Source organism: Schistocerca nitens, chromosome 1 (assembly GCF_023898315.1).
Source record: "Schistocerca nitens isolate TAMUIC-IGC-003100 chromosome 1, iqSchNite1.1, whole genome shotgun sequence".
NCBI lineage: Eukaryota > Metazoa > Arthropoda > Insecta > Orthoptera > Acrididae > Schistocerca > Schistocerca nitens.
In genome coordinates, this window is record NC_064614.1 from 133,214,191 (window position 1) to 133,237,163 (window position 22,973).

The following is a 22,973-nucleotide window of genomic DNA, read 5'->3' on the forward strand; positions in this document are numbered from 1 at the left end:
CCAGGACGCTAATGTAGTAATGCTGATTCACTGTTTGTCCCTCTGGTACCCAATCAATGTGCACAATCCCTTTGATGTCAAAAAAAAAACAATCATCATTGCCTTGAATTTCGATTTTGACATTCGTGCTTTTTTTTTGTCGTGGAGAACCATGCAACTGTACTCGGGCTCGTTTACTACCTATTTTTCACGTGGCTCATCTGTAAAGGGGGTTGGTAGTAAACGGTTGCATTTGCGCCCCTATTATTGAGCCTGATATTGGCTGGCTTTTGAAGAGCAGTGAATTGAACTATACACGTTCAGATTGTAACTTATTTATTCAAAAGAAACACTTTAACGTTGTGGCCATGCATTTTTAAGTTCACAAATAATAATCGGTGCAATTCGTACACTGTTTGTCTCACACCCACACACTTTCACTTTGTTCCTTCGCATACCCTGGCGTCCATGCTTGCACTCGCGGCACTTTTCCGCTCCCAACTCACCACCACAATGGCCAACGACAAAAGACCCCGATTTTCCCACTCACATCCGCAGTCCTGAGTCGGGTCACATGACACCACAGTAGTCAAAATAATTGCTAAACATGGCCACAATTCGTTTACAATATTTTATAATATTTAAATACTTAAATCTAAATACATTATATAATTTTACAAATTATCACCGCACTTATATAATTCGTTGCAATTAAAAGAAAACCAAAACACTATCCAACGGAACGACAACGTCCATCAAAACACAAACAAGTATTTTCCGGTCTATTTTGCCCAGCATATTATCTCTGCTGCCGTGCTTTAAATTTTAAATTACTTGAAAGAGTTCCATATTATTCCCTGTTACCTTACATACCCCCACTTCATGGAGACATTACCTTAGTAACGGCAACATGAAGTAGCACCAAATGGAGTGAACCCATATTACTTTATATATTAAACATTTTAATTATAACTATAATGGCACCAAAACACGTAGAACAGTGTTATAGTGGTGAGTTAATCAGTGTATGTACTGTCATTAGGAAACATACATACATAATCCAACAATGTATCCAACTCAAATATACAATTAGATAGTATCCTATTGAGTGACTGGGCAGGCAAAATAAATGCCCATGTTAGTCTATATGTAGGTTACCCACTCACTGCACATTAACACTTCCACTTTTTACACAGTTGTTTCTGTAAGTTGCACGAAGTTGTTGTAACCAGATCCTTGTGTTCACAGGTTTATGCATTGGAATACAGTCTTTCCAAACTTGTCAGCCAACAGCACTGTGCTTCCTCTCATTAGCCAAGTCATCCTATCAAAATTTAATCAAATCCTCATAAATCTTGCCTAGACATGCAGACCCACATTTCCCAGGAATCAGGCTATCCAAATCCTCCCTGGAACATCCTGTTTTCACTGATCAGTTCTTATTGAGGTTTGTACAAATGACAAACATGCACACAAATCAAACACAAACATGGCATAGTTAAATATATTCTATTTCACCCTTCAAATGTTCCCAGATCAGGACCTCCGACACTTTTACCCCCACGCACCAGTATCAACTCCAGGTGCCACAGATACATTAGAAATTTTAATAAAAATCTCAACTATTTCTTTTTAACAAACTATTTGCAGATTTCCTCCCTCCTATATTCTCCACATATTTATACAGAAATAGACTATATGTACAGTAGGTTTCAGTTCCCGTATGACTTTCAACAAGGCTTTTATCACACCCACACCAGTTGTGCAAATCCATTGGACAACAGATTCCCTTATTGCAAATATATACAGTATAATGAAGTTTGTTGACCACCAACAATGGCATCGCAACATACACAATAACACAAATAATACTCCAATTATAAATACACGTATACATAGCCCCCAATAATATTTTTTTTTAACTCGACAATAGTGTACATGGGAATCTCACTTCCTTAATCTTTATTCTTTTACCACATATTTTTTCAACTCCGTTACATTTCTCAGTCCAAATGGCTTTTTGGACACTGGATATACCAACCTATATGCATTAGGGTGTGGACAACCCATTATCTCAAAGGGTCCATGGTATAATTCAAATAACTTTTTGATTTCGCCATCAATGTCACTGGATTTTTTCTTGTTCCTCACCAGCACCTTATCTCCCTCCTTGAACTTTGTTGTCTTATACCTTTTTCCATGCCTCCTCTGTCTCTCATGTCCTTTCTTTAACATTTGCTGTCTGGCCACCTGCATCTTCTCTTGACTTGTCAAGTCTTGAGATGGAGGAAAATCTATGTTTTCTGCTATTAGATTGTCAGGCTTGATATCTTTCATGAGCTCATAGGGTGAGAATCCTGTTGCACAACTCTTCACTGTGTTCATAAGATCCTCAAACACAGTTATATATTCTGCCCAAGTACTATGCTTTTTACTGCAATATGTCCTACATAGCCAGCTCCCTCATATACCTCTCAGCAGGGTTTCCCGCAGGGTGATACACTGAAATCCTTATATGCTTCATCCCAGATCTTTGCATAAACCTCCCCCACACACTAGATACAAATTGTGCTCCATTATCAGACAGAACATTCTCTGGTTTTATAACATTCACAAAGTAATCTTTCTCTAGCTTGTTAATTATATTCTGGCTAGTGGCCTTTTTCAGTGGATACAGCCTTACAAACTTTGAGAATACATCAACAGCTAAAAGAACATACTTTACACCCCCTCGACCTGTTGGCAGCCTCCCAAATAAATCAATAGCCAGCAGTTCACCATTTCTTTTACGAACAATATTCTGCATCTCTCCTTGTACTGCAATAGTATTATACTTCACTTTTTGACATTTGTCACAAGAAGCCAACTGTCTCTTTACTCTCCTGGCCATGTTGTTAAAACTAACATAGTCCTGCAGTATTTCCAAACATTTTTGAGCCCCATAATGCCCATGGCTAAGGTGGATGTAATTTATTAATTTTTCCACATGCTCATCTGGAAAACATACCTTCCACTCCTCTTTGTCCAAATTTCTTCGTCTAAATAAAATACCTTTATAAATTCTATAATATTTAGCTATTTTTTCATGTTCTTTACTTCCAAAGTTTGTTTTGATAAACTTCAAGGTTTGGTCCCCATTCTGAAGTCTCCTCATGTCCTTACAGATGGATCTGATTTCCTTCTCTCCACCCACTCCTTTCATATACAATATCTGTAGTTCTTTCTCATCTCCATTCGCTTCATGTTCTTCTCCAATGAAAGGTAATCTTGATAAGGCATCAGCCACATTGTTGTCTGTGCCCTTAATATAGCTTATCTCATAGTTAAACTGCTGCAAAAACATGGCCCATCTCATGAGTCTATTATTTAACAGCTTACATTCTTGCAAATAGCTCAGAGCCTTATGGTCTGTGTAAACAATCACTTTCCTACCTTCCACATATATCCTGAACTTCTTAAATCCAAAAACTATGGCTAACAGTTCCTTCTCTGAGATACCATACATCAATTCATGTTTAGACAGCATTCTGCTTGCAAAAGCAATTGCCCTGTGCTCAGTCTTCCCATCTACTACCCTCTCCTGAAATAGCACTGCCCCTATCCCATAATCTGAGCTGTCTGTCCCAATACAGAAAGGCAAAGACAAATCTGGATAGAACAAAATTTTGCTGTTTTTTAATCTATTCTTGATGGCTTTAAATTCTCGGTCACAGTCAGATGTCCAGCACCAGGTTACACTTTTCTTTAATAGTCTACATAAGTTAGGTGAATTCAGGCTATAATCACTTATGTACTTCCTATAGAATGAACATAGTCCTATAAATGATTTCAATTGTTTCCTGTTCGTTGGCACCTTGCAGTCAACAATAGCCTTGATTTTCTCTTTATTGGGCAGAATGCCATCAGGAGTTAACTGATGACCGAGAAATAGTAATGTTGCTTGAAAAAATTCACACTTACTTAACTTTAGGGTCATCCCCCCTTTAGATATAGCCTTGAATACATCCTCCAACAGCTGACAGTGCCCTTGCCAATTGCTACTCGTAATCAAAATGTCATCTACGTACACTGTCAATTTTCTCATTAGTTCATCACCCAACACATGACTTAAAGCCCTTACAAAGACTGCTACAGATATTGATAAACCAAATGGCACAACTGTAAACATATAAGTCCTGCCCTCAAATAAGAAAGCAGTGTACTTTCTGCTCTCTTCAGCCAATTGCACCTGCCAGAACCCTGAAGTCAAATCAACACTTGACAGAATTTTAACATTATAAAATTTTTGCAACAGCTCATCCATGTTCTCTGGCTGATCATTTTCTTTGACTATTATTTTATTTAGCTTTCTTGCATCCAGTACTATTCTTATAGAACCATCCCTCTTTTTCACCACTATTATTGGATTACAATACTCACTCCTCCCCATTTCCAGTATGCCCCACTTCAACATCATCTGTATCCTTGCCCTTACAGCCTCTCTATTAGCTATTGCTATAGGATAAGGTTTGGCCCTTATCACTTCATGTGGCAATACCCTCAAAACATAACTGAAATCCACGACTTTTCCAGGTTTGTCAGAGAACACATGCTTATGCTTACACAATAAACCTGTAAGCTGCACCTTTTGTTCCTCATTTAAATGTCCCATTTCATTTACTTTGTCATGTATCTGCTGTTCAGTGCAGATCTCATCACCTACCTCTTCTAGCCTTTGTAAATGAGTAATTGTCTCGCCTCCTTTTAATTCCCCTTTAAATTTTATTCTTCGTCTATTTCCACCAGCATCAAATTCTACCACTCTGTCCTTTACAAAAATGCTACAGTCATACTTGTACAAGAAGTCCATACCCAAAATTACATTCAACGCCAAACCCTTCACCACAAAGCAACTAATATCAAAACAATACTCATTACTATTAAATTCAAGTAATACTTCCCTGCTGATGGGCTTGCTACATGTCCCAGTTGCTGTCTTAATTTTGACTCCTGTAACTGGTAATTCTATTAATCCTAAACCTTTAATTTGCTGCCAGAAAGATTCAGAGATTGCAGATAAACTTGAGCCAGAGTCTAATAATGCTACATCTGCAACTCCTCCCACACTGATATCAATTATTGGCTGTATCACCTCTATTTCTACTCTGTTCAGCCCTGATTCCTGTAATAAATCTCTTTCTACTTCACTCCTGCTTTCCTCTTGCATAATGCAAATATCTTTAGGTCTTTCTCCAAAACATACATCAGTATCCCCTTCAAACAGATCCTTAACAGCAAACTCAACATTCTCTTCACTTAATTCTTTCAATTTTCTGGCAATTTTAAATTTTATTTTACCCCATTCTTCAGGCATCAAAGCTTTATGTAATTTTGCATAGGACACCCAATCACTCAAATCATAATCAGCCTCCTCCTTTCCTAACCATCCACAATTAACATCTTTGAGGCTTGCATCATCAGTTAAGAAAACATAGGTTTCAATTTTATCTTCTGGGCAACCTACAGCAACATTCTCCATATCATTACGCATTTCCATATCCACACTGAAGTCATTATCACTACCACAGTTAACACCTGCACCCACAAGCACAGTAACATTATCAGTAGGTAATTTACCAGCATTTTCCACATTGTCAAATACACCACTCATATTAGCCTTTACATCACACTGAATAACCCTCTCCTCACCTTTTCCACAATTCTCCATACTATTTCCAATAGACATCTCTACCCATTCATCACACCCATTATTACTGTGAACATTGCCCCTTAATTCCATATCCACTTCTGTTCCCCCTTTTGATGAAACTACCTCTGTCTCTGATCTTTCAATGAATTTTGCTGCACACAAACCAATATTGTCCTCCTCTGCTTGTAATTTCTCTTCCCTTTTAAGCATGTCATCAATGTAAAACTCACACTGTTCATTGCTGATATTAGCCTTGTTCCCTTTTTTCCTCTTATACCTTTTATCTGTATTTCTATAATTGTTAACCCCCCCCCATAGATTTTCATTTCCTAAGACAGCATCCATATGACATATCCCGATTTCCCTATTTTCCTTGCTGACTTTATTACTCATCCCATCATGTCCTTGTCTGGCCCTGTTCACATAATTACCAGCCCCCCTGCGGACCTTAAGTGAGGCATCAATTAGTTTTTTGATTGCCTACCCTGTCCATTTGCATCTGGCATTCCTACTCTCATACCTTCTCTATCGCTCCTCATCTGATCACAATTGTCTCTTCTCCCTCCAAAATTTCTGTTATACCTTTGTGGCGTGCTTCTCCAATCTCTATCCTGATTATTCTGATTACTTCTATCTTCTCTCCACCTGTTATGGTTATTACTGTATTCATAATTAATACTGTTTCCCCTTTCATGATACCTTCCACTCTCCCTATGTTCCATGTATTTAGGTCTGTAGCACAATGCCCTGTCCATATTATCCACAAAATTAAGAAATTCTTCCACTGAATCTGTTGCACTGTGAATCAAATCCCATTGCAAATGCTCTGGTAATCTTCTCTTTAGTGTAGATATTTCTGTTAATACGCCCAGTGGCCTATCCAGATGATTTAATTTATTCAGTTCTCTAACACAGAACTCTCTCATACTTTCCTTTCCACTCTTGTAACTGGATCCATTCAAAAAATCGTTTTGAAATCTTAATTGTTTTGCTTGGCCCCAGTATTTGTTCAAGAACAGGTTTTTGAAAGTTTTAAAATCACAAAATTTATCATCATTTTGGTTTGCCCATGTTTGAGCTCCCCCTTCCAACTGCCTCTTAACATATTTAATTTTTGCCTGCTCACTCATCCCTGTCACAAAGTTATCCTTACATGCAGCTAAGAAGTCAACTGCATGGTATTTATTCTCCCCATTGAAAGGTTTTGACTGAAATCCATGCCCCAGAGGATATCCCAACAATAAATTTCCATTCCCTGCTGCCACAGTATTAACTGTTTCCCTCAAGACATTTATTTCCCCTTCTAATTCCTTCTTATTGTCAGTAATTCCCTTATGGCAATCCAGCACTCCTATCTTAATGGATTCAATGTCTGCCTCTGTTTGTCTTTGAAATAATGTGCATTTCTGTTCCTGTACCTGAATCTGCCCCACAAGATTACTTTGCACAGTGTCCACCTTGGCTACTAGGCCTCTTTCAACCTCATCAACTCTCTCAATAATTCCCTCAACAATTTTAACTGTGTTTTCAACTTTATCTGTAATTTGAGTGAATTTGAGATCTAGCTGATCAAATTTTTCACTCACTGTCTTTATTTTATCACTAAGCCTTAATTCCATATCCCCTATTTTCGAATCCATTTCTCCAACTATTGCAGTTTTTATATTCCCTATTTTCGAGTCTATTTCTCCTAATTTACTAGTAAGTTTTACAAAAAATGTGCTGAGGTCACTTCCTGGTATCCAGCCTATTTCTTTTGGCATGCTAGGGCTACTACAGGTACTCCTAACATCCACTGACTCGCCTTCACTTTGAGATTCACGCGTCTCATCGGCCATGGCTAATGAAAGGACACAATTTTGCAATGTAGCTGCTGGCTGTACTTATCTTTTAAATCCTCGTGTGACGCGACATCTGCAGTGAGCTCAGTGGCACAGCTACGCAATGAATCTTAATCGGCGGCGTGGACACACAGCAAACTCAATCAGGAGCGAGAACACGTTGCGTAGGCCCCTGGCAGCATGTAGTAGTGTTGGTCGGTGGCACGGACGACGGCGTTGATCGACGGCAGCAAGCAGATACAGTTTCGACTGCTTTACCCGTAGCAACACATGGACGTGGCACGGACGACGGTTTCTTCTCGCGGCAGCACGTATCGCGGCACGGACGACTGTTTTACCCGCGGCAACACGTGGATACGGCAAGCACGGCGGTTTTAACCGTGGCAACACGTGGTCGACTCATTAGACTGTGTAACTGACTGCTTCACAATCGTGGTGGCCTTATATCGGCGTAACCACGGGGCAGCGCGTATCTTGTCCAGCACAAACATTCCGGTACTCCTAATGCACCAATTTAGCTCAGAGCCCCCACACTGACTGTTCAAAAGCCTAACATCAGACGGACATTCGATTCCAAAATACTATGGAATATGGAAGAAAAGTCCTATCCCAGACGAGCCCCCAATTGCAACTGTACTCGGGCTCGTTTACTACCTATTTTTCACGTGGCTCATCTGTAAAGGGGGTTGGTAGTAAATGGTTGCATTTGCGCCCCTATTATTGAGCCTGATATTTGCTGGCTTTTGAAGAGCAGTGAATTGAACTATACACGTTCAGATTGTAACTTATTTATAAAGAAACACTTTAACGTTGTGGCCATGCATTTTTAAGTTCACAAATAATAATCGGTGCAATTCGTACACTGTTTGTCTCACACCTACACACTTTCACTTTGTTCCTTCGCATACCCTGGCGTCCATGCTTGCACTCGCGGCACTTTTCCACTCCCAACTCACCACCACAACGGCCAACGACAAAAGACCCCGATTTTCCCGCTCACATCCGCAGTCCTGAGTCGGGTCACATGACACCACAGTAGTCAAAATAATTGCTAAACATGGCCACAATTCGTTTACAATATTTTATAATATTTAAATACTTAAATCTAAATACATTATATAATTTTACAAATTATCACCACACTTATATAATTCGTTGCAATTAAAAGAAAACCAAAACACTATCCAACGGAACTACAACGTCCATCAAAACACAAACAAGTATTTTCCGGTCTATTTTGCCCAGCATATTATCTCTGCTGCCGTGCTTTAAATTTTAAATTACTTGAAAGAGTTCCATATTATTCCCTGTTACCTTACAACCAGGAGTTTTCCAATGCATCGTATGGTGTTTAGTTTCGGGATCGTAAGTAAAAAACCACGATTCATCGCAAGTAATAACATTTTGTAAGAAGGTGGGATCACTTTCAATGTTTTCCAGGATGTCAGAACAAATCATTCTTCGGCGTTCCTTCTGTTCAATTGTGAGACACTTTGGAACCATTTTTGAACACACTTTGTTCATGTTGAAACTTTCATGAAGAATCTGCCTAACACTTTCCTTGTCAACTCCTGTTAACTCAGACACTTCTCTGATTGTTAAACGGCGATCTTGTCGAACAAGTTTACCGATTTTTTCAATGTTTGCATCAGTTTTTGCTGACAATGGTCTGCCAGTGCGAGTGTCATCACTGGTGTCTTCGCGGCCATCTTTAAATCATTTAAACCACTCAAACACTTGTGTTCGCGATAAACAATCATCGCCGTACACTTGTTGTAACATTACAAACGTTTCACTTGCAGATTTTCCTAGTTTGAAACAAAATTTGATGTTAACACGCTGTTCTTTCTGTACACTCAACATTTTCCGACGCACAGACAAAACGTCAACTACTTAAAACAGACGCCACAGGCAGACTGAGTGCAGGAGGCAGATGAAACTCGAGCAGTAGGCGGAGCGAGAGTCAAGTGACAGGCCACGCGACTTTCAGCCTTATTGCATTCGTTTTATTGTTTCACCAGTACTAGTCCGGTTTTTTTCTAGCCACACCTCGTACTATGTTGGAAGAAACATGTTAACTTAACACAGGAAACTTCACTGTGACTGGAAGAGAAAATAATGAATACAAAAATACAATAGACATCGATGAAATACACTCATAAACAGCAAAAAATTCAGAAAATTGTGGAAGACTCATAATCAAATAAGTGTGTGTCAGGTCATTTGCAGTGAAATAATAAGCCACTGTGTGTATTAAGCAGCTTCATGAGAACTAAACCCTTTTGAGTATAGTCCTATATGTACTTTCTAGGTACATCTTGAAGACGGTATCATATTACTGTAGAGAAAAAAGCATAGTCATGTGCCAGGTCTAGGTGGTAACTCAAACGATTCTTGAATTCTGTGCCTTATCTGGATAATATAATGACAAACATGATCCATCTTTCCTACAATACATCTGTTCTAAAACTAGCCATCTCTGATCACCATGCAGTACAGCTTCAATTAGGGGCAAATGAGATGCCCTTTGTCACTAAAAAGAAACTATATGTGAGCAAAGGAATTGTGTATAATGATGACATCAATAGACTGAACTGCAAGTTAGCACACATACCACGGGTTGAGAATGATAGCTTTCCCTGTGATAGCTTTGCTGCTGACTTCTACTATTGTTTTGATGCCACATGCCCAGTTGTAGCTACAAAAGTTAAACAAACTAAAAATATAAACAAAAGTACCTGGATAAATAATGATGTCACTGAAGCAAGGGAAAAATTAAAATTATTCCATAGTGCAATGTTGAATAATACACAAAATCTTAAGCTGAAGGAGGCCTCCAAAACTTATCAAGAATACTATAATGATTTATTAATACAGACCATGAGCAACTACATTGTAAACAACCTTCAGGCTTCACACAGTGTTACTACCGGTGTCTGGGGAGTGAAAAACAGTTTTAGAAGAGGCAGAAACAAATGCTGTATGGACTTTATTATTGATCACAATGGGATGGTAGTAAAAGATCAACTTGAAATTGCTAACATATTCAATGAATATTTTTCTTCAGTAGTGGAAGCTATTAGTGACAAACATAATAACCTGCAGTATCGTTTTAAAGGCAATCCATCTGAGCATACTATATATCTAGCCCCCGCAAATTGCAAAGAAATATTTAACATCATTAGCTCCCTAAAATCTTCCAGTTCTGCAGGGCATGATGGCCTCAGTATTAGTGCATTAAAATGTGTAGACAAAATGTTTCTGTACTTCTGACTGTAGCAGTAAATAATATAATAGAATCAGGCACCTTCCCAGACAGACCAAAAATAGCACAGGTGACACCAATCTTAAGAAAGGAGACAAACTCACAATTCAAAACTACAGACCCATCTCAATACATCCAGTCTTTTCCAAAACAGTTAAAGAAGTCATATACAGCAGAATTATAAACTTTCTCCAGATGAACAACCTATTGTTTGAAAATCAAAATGGTTTCTTAAAATGCAAATCAACAAGCACAGCAGCTGCTCAGTTAATTGAAGAGATAATAACTGGCATCGAGAACATGCAACATATTGCTGGTATATGCCATGACCTTGAGAAAGCTTTTTATTGTGTGAACGCCACAATCCTATTAGAAAAGCTATGGAACATGGCATCAGAGGCACTACTCATGATCTAATAAAACCTTACATGAGTAACTGAAAACAGTTTGTACTGCTTAAAACTGAAAGTGGTGTTCACAAATCCAAAATCACTAATATACAATATGGAGTGCCCCAGGGCTCAGTACTGGGTCCTCTTCTGCTTTTGATTTATATAAATGACATAATATACTACACTCAGAGTTCCTAAATAGTTCTTTATGCAGGTGATACATCCACTATGTGTAAAAAAGGGATCATTTAATGAACTAGAGACCCACTGTAATAACGTGACATACAAAATTGTACAATACTGTAATGAGAGACACTTAAATGTAAGCAGTAATACAACGTGTCTCATGGAGTTTACCAACAGTAGTCTTAATGATGAAATTAAACTATACACTGGCAATGAATTAATAAAAACAGGGTTTGGTGTAAAATTCCTTGATTTAACAATTCAAATCAATCTAAAATGGGACACACATGTTGACACTCTAGCATGTAAGTTGTCTAAGAATATATTTGCAATTAATATAATTAGCAAGTTCTGCAAAGACCCTGTTGTCCTAAAGATTGCATACCATGCTCTATTCTCCTCTCAACTGAACTGTGGAATAGAAAATTGGGGAGAAAATCTAAATATGCTATTGCCACTTCAAAAAAGGGTTATAAGAATTATCTGTGGAGCAAGATATAAGGAATCATGCTATGGCTTGTTTCCAAAAACTTGTGTACTAGCTGTAGTAAACATGTACATCTGAAAACCATATTACTTGTTAAAAGACTGCAACCTAACATTTGTTCCCATTTGTATCAGTCCAATACCAGAAATAAAGAAAAATTTTACATCCACAGCCACAGAACAGCACTCTATGAAAAGGGTCCACAATATGCAGGTTTAAAGTTAGCCAATGCACTGCCCCTACCCACAATGAAGCTTAAATTTCAGCTAAAGAAATTCCTATTACAAAATCCATTTTACACATCAGAAGAATAGCATACTTACATCCAGAATAAGAAGTGCTTCACAAGATATGTAAATAGAGTTAAGCACCATTTTATTTGTTATTTAATCATTTTGTTAATCAATGATGTATTCAGACGAATGTATTATTGTGCTATGTATCAAGAATTGTAACCTGTTTTTATACATGTGCAATGAAAAATTCAATGTCGAATAAAGTATTATTATTATTATTGTTATTTTAGATGTGACAACACATAAGCTGCAAGCTCCACCTGTCTAGCGAACACTAGCAGAACATGTGTTAAGCTGCTTGAGAGGAGTAATAACCTGATGTTGTATAACTAACAAGAGAATCATTGTAAGTGGCAATTTTTATGTTGCCTGCTTTAGAATTTTTAATTTCCAACATTAGATAATTCCTTACAGTAATATTCCCAATAAGATGACCACAAAATACAAACAGAATCATTCAGGTCCCAGTTATTAGGTACCAAGATGTGTTCAGCAAAAGGATACTGTCCGTTACTGGCATAGACAATTTGTCTGTGGCCAGTTTTTTGCTCATATCTACGTTGTGATCATTACCAACATAAAATTCTGGACAAAACTTGCAGGTCAGTTGAAAGAACAGTTCAAACTCTCCTTGATTATGTATGATTTGTAAGATTTTGGTCTGTTACTGGTGCCAGATGGGTACAAAACATAGAATATCTCAACAATTCATTAATGTGGGTAGAGGCTATATAGTAAGGAAGAATAGTCGTGGGGTCATGTGGCCTAGCAAGTTTTTCAGAACGCTGTGTGCATGATAGGAATCTGTTATTGGGGAAAGGACTACTGGTGAAGTTTCAACATCATTTCATAACAGGAAGTCATGGCTCAAGAGAGAAACTAGTCCACACTGATACACCATAATGAAGAACACCTTAGTCTTATTTTTGAAGGACATCATTTGAACTGAATCAAACAATGATAGTTCAAGATATCTGATTTCACATGAACTCAGCTGGATAGTTTAGGGACACAAAAGTACTATCTTAAATGTTTCTCTTTCAGTGGCCCCTCAAATGATATTACATTATGAAGAAATGCTATAAGAAATTACAAACATACTGAGATTCTGTGTGTAGTTCACTTTTGAAGATGTGAACCACCAGAATGTAAATACTTCTTTTTTATTTATGATTCCAAACATAGCAATGCAACTATTAAATATTCTTACTTCTGTAGAAATTGTGTAGTTGATTCATCATCATACGGCTCCAACTGCAAGCCAAGCTGCTCCATCGGTTTACCCAGGTCAGGATGCATTCCAAGAAGAATGAATGCAGTGCTGTTGGTAGGTTTGTCAGGCTCTTCCAGTCCAGTGGCAAATGATGGGGCCTTTTTATTTTTCCTGAAATAAAGTAAAGTTTGAAAATAATACTCTGATATGCCTTTCAATAGTTAGGTTTGTTTCTCAAATGAGAGCTTGAGAAATGTTTGTAAGCTGTTTATTTGTAACACAGACATGGTTCACTGTCATTTATTGATTGTCATTTATTGATTTATGTCCATCATCATATCATTTACAACAGGTTAAATTTATAAAATAGGCAGGAGAGGTGTTAAAAAATTTCATGAGTGCACACTTTGATACTTTCCATGCAAGAATAGTGTTCACTGCAGATAGTTATTTTTGTTCCTAGAATTATAATTATGACTGCTGTGATTGTTTTCAAATTTTTGATCTGTTCTCCACAACATACTTTATATGAGAGTAAATAAAATGAGAGACTTTTCTTAATATACCTAGCTTTTAATAGTTGTCTATATGAAGTTTGAGTCTAGGCCCCAGAATATAAAACTGATACATGTGTTACCAGCAAATTACTCATCTATTTCAATGCTGTTGTTTGCCAAAAGCTCTGTATTGGACACTAGAACCATTTATGAACTATCTGGTGGCGAATCTACCAGCTTTAAGAAATCAATATGGAAACACAAATGCAGTTGTTAAGCATTAATATGCCTGTAAGATGTGGTAACACTACCAGAACAGGTAGAGAACTCTGTGTTGCTTACAATTTTCCAAAAAGTAAGGTCAGCAGTTAATTTCTTGTTGACATTGTAAACACGTAGCAAGATCAGAGCTCAACGTTATGTTCCTCCACACAGTTTCGTATAAGAAACCATAAGGCACTGATAGCAAATGCTGGATGAGCACAGAAAACTAGCTGGAGGCCAATAATTGCACAGACAAGTATAGGTGGTAATGAATCGGTTCTTAGAGACGTGGAGATTCTGCACCATTTTGATCAGTCTCCATGTCCTCCAGATGAATAGAGAGCGAGGGAACTTCAGACAGACAGCCTTCGGGGTTTCAGACAGCACTGTTTCTTCAAACAGTATATACAGGCTTTGTTATCTCTTCCACTTTAGATCCATTTCCTTTTCATACTTAAGATATTCATAATTCATTTTCACTTGACAAATAGTCTCAATGAATTCATGAAATAATGATTAGCATATTTTCGTGACTTTATTTAACTGTGCAATATTTTGGTTCCTGAAAGGTATTCTCAGTGAGTTCTACTGATCTACCAGGTATAGAAGTATGAAACCGGAATTTTCCTATAGATGGTGCTGGTCGTCAGTGTAGGGCCTGGGAGACCATGTATGCAGTGCCATCTGCTTCCTGTGGTGGTTGATGACAAATGTCAACACACAGTAACCCAGGTTCCATACATCGGTATCTGTTTCCAACCTGCAAACATGTCGAGTTTTGTGTCTACAAACTATGATTTGCGGACAGTGTTGGTTTTCTGTTACCATTTGAAGAAAACTGCTGCAGAATTGCATTGAATGCTTGTTGAAGCTTTCAGTGAACATGCTCTTTGGAAAACATAGCGTTTCAAGTGGCTCAGAAAATTAAAAAGTGGTGATTTTGATGAGAGAAACGACGAGCACGAGAAACCACTGAAAAAGTTTGAAGACAATGAATTGCAGGCCTTATTGGATGAAGATGATACTCAAACTCAACAGGAACTCGTAGAACAATTGAGTGTGATGCAAAAAGCAGTTTGTCTTTGGTTGAAATCTATGGGAAAGGTGCAGAAACTGGGAAAATGGGTTCCGCATGAACTGAATGAAAGACAGCAAGCAACACAAAAGACCATTTGTGAAATGCTGCACACCAGATACAAAAGAAAGTTGTTTCTCCATCGAACAGTGACAGATCATGAAAAATGGATATATTTTGAGAATCTTAAGAATTGTAGATCATGGCCGAATCCAGGCATACCATTAACATCCACTGCAAGACCAAATCGCTTTGGAAAGAAGACACTGCTCTGTGTTTGGTGGGATCAGAAGGGTGTGATCTATTATGAGTTGCTAAAACATGGTGAAACGACTAACAATGATCACTACCAACAGCAAATGATCGAATTAAATCGAGCATTACGTGAAAAATGGCTGGAATCTTGAAAAAACAACACAAAGTCATATTGCTCCATGATAATGCCCCATCACAGCAGCACAATCGGTCAAGGAAATTATCAAGGCATTCAGTTGGGAAATACTACAGCATGTGGCTTAATCTCCGGTCTTGGCTCTGTCCTATTTGCATCACTGGGTCATGCTCGCGCTGAACAATGCTTCAATTAGTATGAAAATGTACGAAAATGGATCACTGACTGGTTTGCTTCAAAAGAAGAACTGTTTTTTGGCATGGAATTCATAGCCATGAGGTGGGAGAAATGTATAAATAGCAATGGAGATTATTTTGAATAAAATATTGTTTATCAGTTTCAAACAACAGATGTGTAATTATTGCAATCAAATTCCATACCTGGTTTGCATTTAGTGACATTCGCTATGTTGATGTTGTTGTGGACTCTATCCTGTGCAAGCTTCTTCATCTCCCAGTACCTACTGCAACCTACATCCTTCTGAATCTGCTTAGTGTATTCATCTCTTGGTCTCACTCTACGATTTTTACCCTCCACGCTGCCCTCCAATGCTAAATTTGTGATCCCTTGATGCCTCAAAACGTGTCCTACCAACCGATCCCCTCTTCTAGTCAAGTTGTGCCACAAACTTCTCTTCTCCCCAATCCTATTCAATACCTCCTCATTAGTTACGTGATCTACCCACCTTATCTTCAGCATTCTTCTGTAGCACCACATTTCGAAAGCTTCTATTCTCTTCTTGTCCAAACTGGTTATCGTCCATGTTTCACTTCCATACATGGCTACACTCCATACAAATACTTTCAGAAACGACTTCCTGACACTTAAATCTATACTCGATGTTAACAAATTTCTCTTCTTCAGAAACAATTTCCTTGCCATTGCCAGTCTACAGTTTATATCCTCTCTACTTCGACCATCATCAGTTATTTTACTCCCTAAATAGCAAAACTCCTTTACTACTTTAAGTGTCTCATTTCCTAATCTAATCCCCTCAGCATCACCCAATTTAATTTGACTACATTCCATTATCCTCGTTTTGCTTTTGTTGATGTTCATCTTATATCCTCCTTTCAAGACACTGTCCATTCCGTTCAACTGCTCTTCCAAGTCCTTTGCTGTCTCTGACAGAATTACAATGTCATCGGCGAACCTCAAAGTTTTTACTTCTTCTCCATGAATTTTAATACCTACTTCGAATTTTTCTTTTGTTTCCTTTACTGCTTGCTCAATATACAGATTGAATAACATCGGGGAGAGGCTACAACCCTGTCTCACTCCTTTCCCAACCACTGCTTCCCTTTCATGCCCCTCGACTCTTATAACTGCCATCTGGTTTCTGTACAAATTGTAAATACCCTTTCGCTCCCTGTATTTTACCCCTGCCACCTTCAGAATTTGAAAGAGAGTATTCCAGTTAACGTTGTCAAAAGCTTTCACTAAGTCTACAAATGGTAGAAACGTAGGTTTGCCTTTTCTTAATCTTTCTTCTAAGATAAGTCGTAAGGTTAGTATTGCCTCACGTGTTCCAACATTTCTACGGAATCCAAACTGATCTTCCCCGAGGTCCGCTTCTACCAGTTTTTCCATTCGTCTGTAAAGAATTCGCGTTAGTATTTTGCAGCTGTGACTTATTAAACTGATAGTTCGGTAATTTTCACATCTGTCAACACCTGCTTTCTTTGGGATTGGAATTATTATATTCTTCTTGAAGTCTGTGGGTATTTCGCCTGTCTCATACATCTTGCTCACCAGATTGTAGAGTTTTGTCATGACTGGCTCTACCAAGGCCATCAGTAGTTCTAATGGAATGTTGTCTACTCCCGGGGCCTTGTTTTGACTCAGGTCTTTCAGTGCTCTGTCAAACTCTTCACGCAGTATCTTATCTCCCATTTCATCTTCATCTACATCCTCTTCCATTTCCATAATACTGTCCTCAAGTACATCGCCCTTGTATAAACCCTCTATATACTCCTTCCACCTTTCTGCCTTCCCTTCTTTGCTTAGAACTGGGTTGCCATCTGAGCTCTTGATATTCATACAAGTGGTTCTCTTCTCTCCAAAGGTCTCTTTAATTTTCCTGTAGGCAGTATCTATCTTACCCCTAGTGAGACAAGCCTCTACATCCTTACATTTGTCCTCTAGCCATCCCTGCTTAGCCATTTTGCACTTTCTGTCGATCTCATTTTTGAGACGTTTGTATTCCCTTTTGCCTGCTTCATTTACTGTATTTTTATATTTTTTCCTTTCATCAATTAAATTCAATATTTCTTCTGTTACCCAAGGATTTCTATTAGCCCTCGTCTTTTTACCTACTTGATCCTCTGCTGCCTTCACTACTTCATCCCTCAGAGCTACCCATTCTTCTTCTACTGTATTTCTTTCCCCCATTCCTGTCAATTGTTCCCTTATGCTCTCCCTGAAACTCTCTACAACCTCTGGTTCTTTCAGTTTATCCAGGTCCCATCTCCTTAAATTACCACCTTTTTGCAGTTTCTTCAGTTTCAATCTGCAGTTCATAACCAATCGATTGTGGTCAGAATCCACATCTGCCTCTGGAAATGTCTTACAATTTAAAACCTGGTTCCTAAATCTCTGTCTTACATTCGCTATATGTAGGTGTAATGACTGCTAATTAATTTCAAATTAAAACTATTAGACCCTGTATATTTTACTAGTAGCATATATTAAATCCACTTCAGCAGGTTATATCTTCCAATATATCTGACAACAAAGACTGAGATGGCACACTAATTGATTCAAATCTTCAGAGTAAAAACATGTCGTTTAATCAAGTACCTTCTATCTCAGTGAAACATTCTATTGTTCGGAGTAATATGAAGTTTTAGGTGATTTCTTTCATTCATTCATTCATTCCGTTTGTTTAATAAATCCATTGGCAGCTCTAGCATGTGTTACTTATGGGTGGGCCAGATTATAAAGTGGGTGGGCCTAAACTCAAGTTCGCATGGATAAATATGATGGAAAAAATATTAATTTATTGGCCTTACACAATTATGACAATAAATTCATCATAAAGTTCCAAATTTGGTTTGTAATGTTGACTAAACTTATGTCTCTTTTCTTTTTTTAGTCTAGGACATCATGTGGATTGTCATGCCCACTTGCATTTTTCTCAAGAAAAAGTGAACAGTGTTGATTTACATGTACAGTAGCAGCAGCAGGTGAAGTTTTAGTAAAAATATGTATAACCTTTTCAATGCTGACAAATTTGGAAGAAGATTCAAAACATCACAATGGTTTCTCATGTTGCTAACAAACAGAATGTAAATCAATGTAATTTGAGCACATATCACCTCAAGATTATGGAGTAACCATCGAAATGCATTGTAATTATATAAATATAGTTTGTTGGTATTTTGAGTATACAGTAACAGACTCAAAAACCATTACACCTTGGAGGAGAATATCTTTAAAAAATTATGTGCGACAATTAAATCACACAAGTAACTTAATAATAATAATCATAAATAATTGATTTCATAATAACAATAATTGTGATTCAAGAGACAATAAAATAATTGATTAACGTATCATTTCTACAACATTTCCAATTTCCATTTATTGCTGTGGTCATAAATACAAGGGACTCTTTTGCTACCTCATTAGCATAGTTCCTATGCCACCCTCCCCTAAATCTACAGTCTCATTTTTCTTTCCATTCCAAATAAACCATCAGGAGAGCAGTACAGTTACGGGGACTTTTGAAGAGGACAACATAAACAATAAAAAATAATGAACAAGAAACAAATTCTGTATCTGAATCCACAACACACCTGCATACACATCTATATTTTTGATACATGCATTCCCTATTGATAGTGAAATACTGAAACATTTTCATTCATGTATCGGAAACTCCAGTATATCTGTATACATAAACTTGAAAGCAATCAATTTTTGATAACATAAAGTAATGGGACTGATAACAATTTACTCACCAAGTGGTGGCAAAAAATACACTTAAAAGAAGGTAGCCTAACAATTAGGCAAGCTTTCGGAGCCAGTGGCTCCTCCTACAGGCCGAAGGATTGAAGGGGAAGGAAGAAGCGTGAAGGAAAAGGACTGGAGAGATCTAGGAAAAGTCACCCAGAACCGTAGGTCAGGGGAGACTTAATGGACGGGATGAGAAGCCCATCCCGTCTGATAAGTCTCCCCTGACTCACGGTTCTGGGTGACTTTTCCAAAATCAGTTGCTTTCCCCAGACCTCTCCAGTCCTTTTCCTTTGCTCCTCTTCCTTCTCATTCAACCCTGTTGCCGGAAGAAGGAGCCACTGGCTTCGAAAGTGTGCCTAATTATAACCTTCTTTTATGTGTGTGTTCTGCTGCCATGAGTAGATTTTTATTTATACCATATATCCATTAACTATATTTTCCATTATATGCACTCCCTAGTAACTGCAAAAAATTGAAAAAATGCCCATTCTTGTATTGGAAACTAAATTACACCTATATACATAAGCTATCTTTTCTGGTCCACATGTACACTATTAAGAACAAAATCTTGAAAGATAACATACCAACATGAGTAGCATGCAACAAAAACAAATTATGCTGCAAAATATGCATTTCTAAGAGTACACTTATTTTAAGTTCACCTGGAAAACAGCAAAATTGATACCACTGAGCAGAAAGCGAAAAACTGTGAAATGCAAAATAACAAACAGGCATTTACTTACTTTTAAAATAGATTAAATCTTTTGTTGTTGTGACTGATGGCAAAATCATCAAGTACTCTTTTCAAGTCAGTGGTTTTATCACAGTCTTTTCTCTTATAAGAACAGACAAATACTTATAACATAAACATTCATCAGACATTGAATTCCTTAAATAACTTTTTGCAATGTTCTTTCACTCATTGCAGGAAGCTGGCATAGGCACTGCTGCTTGACTTAATTTGCACAAGTCATATAACAGAAGCTTATACTGTTCTGACAACTTGAGCAATGCAAGTAAACTGTCAGTACTCACTCTTCTTGATCATGTCATATGATAAATTGTTTTAATACCCTAATTTCTGCCTCCAATGATTCAGTATGCCTATTGCATGAACAATTTTGTGTCAGTGATAGTAACATTTGTTTATTCTTTAAAGTTTCACTATTTGGGTTTAGTCGAGTAACTCTTTGAATTATTCCAGGGTTTGAAATAAAATGTGTCTCAAGTTCACTGCCAAAAATAAATAAAAATAAAAAAGTTGTGCACCCTTTTAAAGGTTTCAAATCCACTAAAGATTTATAGCTGCAACAGTGTATATAGCATACATGAAATGATTACATTTATGAATCATTAGCACAAGCAGTAGTGAGATACCAGGTAACGACCCTGGCCGAGTCTCTCTTATTAGTACATGGTGTAGCCTCCATGGGCAGCAGATGCTGACTCTGGGATCCAGTCAATCATACAGATGGCAAACACTGTCCTGGGATACGTTATTTCACACCTGCTTGACCTTTTCATGCAGTTCTGCAAGAGTTGTTGGTTGATGTGTCACACAAATCACTTCTCGTTCCATCATATTTCACAACTGGAGACAAGTCCAGAGATTTTGCTGGCCAGGGAAGTTGCTGCATGTCTTGCAGAGCACATTGAGTTTCACAGACAGTTTGCGGGGGAGCATTATCCTGTTGGAACAAATCACCTTCTTGATGCAAGGAAGGTAAAATAATGCTAACAACATACTGCACATACCAGGCACTGGTTAGCATCTCCTTCAGAAATACCAAAGTTGAACGAGAGTTGTAGCTTATTGCACCCCAGACCATAAGGCCTGAGGTGGGATCAGTGTGTCTTGGATGAATTGACTCTGTGTGACAGCACTCACCAGGTCTCTGGCGTATGGGCAAACAACTATCACTTCTGTGCAGTTAGAATCTGCTTTCATCGCTGAAGACTACGGCGCGCCATTCCATTTATCAAGTGATCCTCTGACAACACCAGTCAAGCCTCGCACATCACTACTGGTGTGAGTGTAAGATGGGCTAGGGGAGTGCACGCCCATGTCCCATTGCTAGTAACCGGCTTGCAGCAGTTCATGTTGACATGTCTGGACTCACAAGCCCTCTCATCTGTGTTGTAGTAGCTATACGATCTGCCATGACAATCCTGGTAGACATCTGTGCTGTGTGGATGTCCAGAACTTTGTCTATGGGTGTGAGGATGTTCATGTGACCACTGATACAAGCATCATTGCACAATTGATGCAGCATGTCAAACGTGTGGCAATTCTATGAAAGGACCATCACGCCACACAGAGGGCACAATTTGACCCCTTCCAAATTTGCTCAGCTGGCTATAGGAAGCACGAGTGTGTCTCTGTGGTATGGTTGCCTGCTTGCTTCACATGTTTACATCACACTGAGCCTTCTGGCTGTGAGCATTCCCTGTTAAAGGGTAGAAGCAGATGGCGCTCTAGTAGCTATGCCACTATGCTCTCTGTTGGCAGATGACAAGGAGAGCATTTTCTGTATATCTACTATCCCTCAGGTGGCATATGCTGTCATCAGATCAAAATTGATATCATCTTCCCAGGTGTACTAATTTTTTCTTCCAGCAGTGTATTTAAAACAATAACAGATACTAAACATTTGAAAACAATTGGCTGTGCAGCTGTCTTTTTCTGGCAAATCGCAAACACATTCCCCAAGATGTTTTGGCAACCTTTGAATTCTACTGAAATAAGAGGAATCTGTGGGAATATCAGCGCCTTATTTCTGTTGCCAGATCTACACTTCCTTTCCATATATAGGTGAAACCTGAATTTGATCCACACATCTGACTGAAATGATTCCTTGTACCTTCAACAAAGTTGATTGCAGCAACGAAATCAAAATGTTTGCCTTGAAGGACATCAGATACCAACTTGCACTTTTCTAGCAAACATGTGAACAGGCATAAACAAAAAATAAAAGGAAAGTTTAACTTTGAACTAAATCCTGATGCTTCTGCAGCTTGTTCTAAATTTTCTGCATCAATGTTTGTGATAACTGCAATTATCCTCTTCACACCCAAAATGAAGCGTACTAACAGGCTCAACTGGTGTCACTTAAATTTTTAAATTCCACTTCTCCAATCTTTATTTTTACACATATATCAATGAGTCATGGACCTTGCCATTGGTGGGGAGGCTTGCGTACCTCAGCGATACAGATAGCCGTACCGTAGGTGCAACCACAACAGGGGGGGGGGGGGGGGGGGGGGGGGAGGGGAATCTGTTGAGAGGCCAGAAAAACGTGTGGGTCCTGAAGAGGGGCAGCAGCCTTTTCAGTAGTTTCAGGGGCAACAGTCTGGATGATTGACTGATCTGGCCTTGTAACACTAACCAAAACGGTCTTGCTGTGCTAGTACTGCAAACGGCTGAAAGCAAGGGAATACTAC

At 38.3% G+C, this 22,973-nt stretch overlaps 1 protein-coding gene across 1 annotated transcript in view; it reads right to left on the bottom strand.

Annotated features, from left to right (window-relative positions):
• LOC126213416 (uncharacterized) overlaps positions 1-22,973 on the bottom strand; it is a 156,728-nt gene that overhangs the window by 64,875 nt on the left and 68,880 nt on the right. Inside the window, exon 7 of the mRNA XM_049941463.1 lies at positions 13,346-13,519. Coding sequence (XP_049797420.1) covers positions 13,346-13,519 — 174 coding nt within the window. The remainder of the gene's footprint in view (positions 1-13,345; positions 13,520-22,973) is intronic.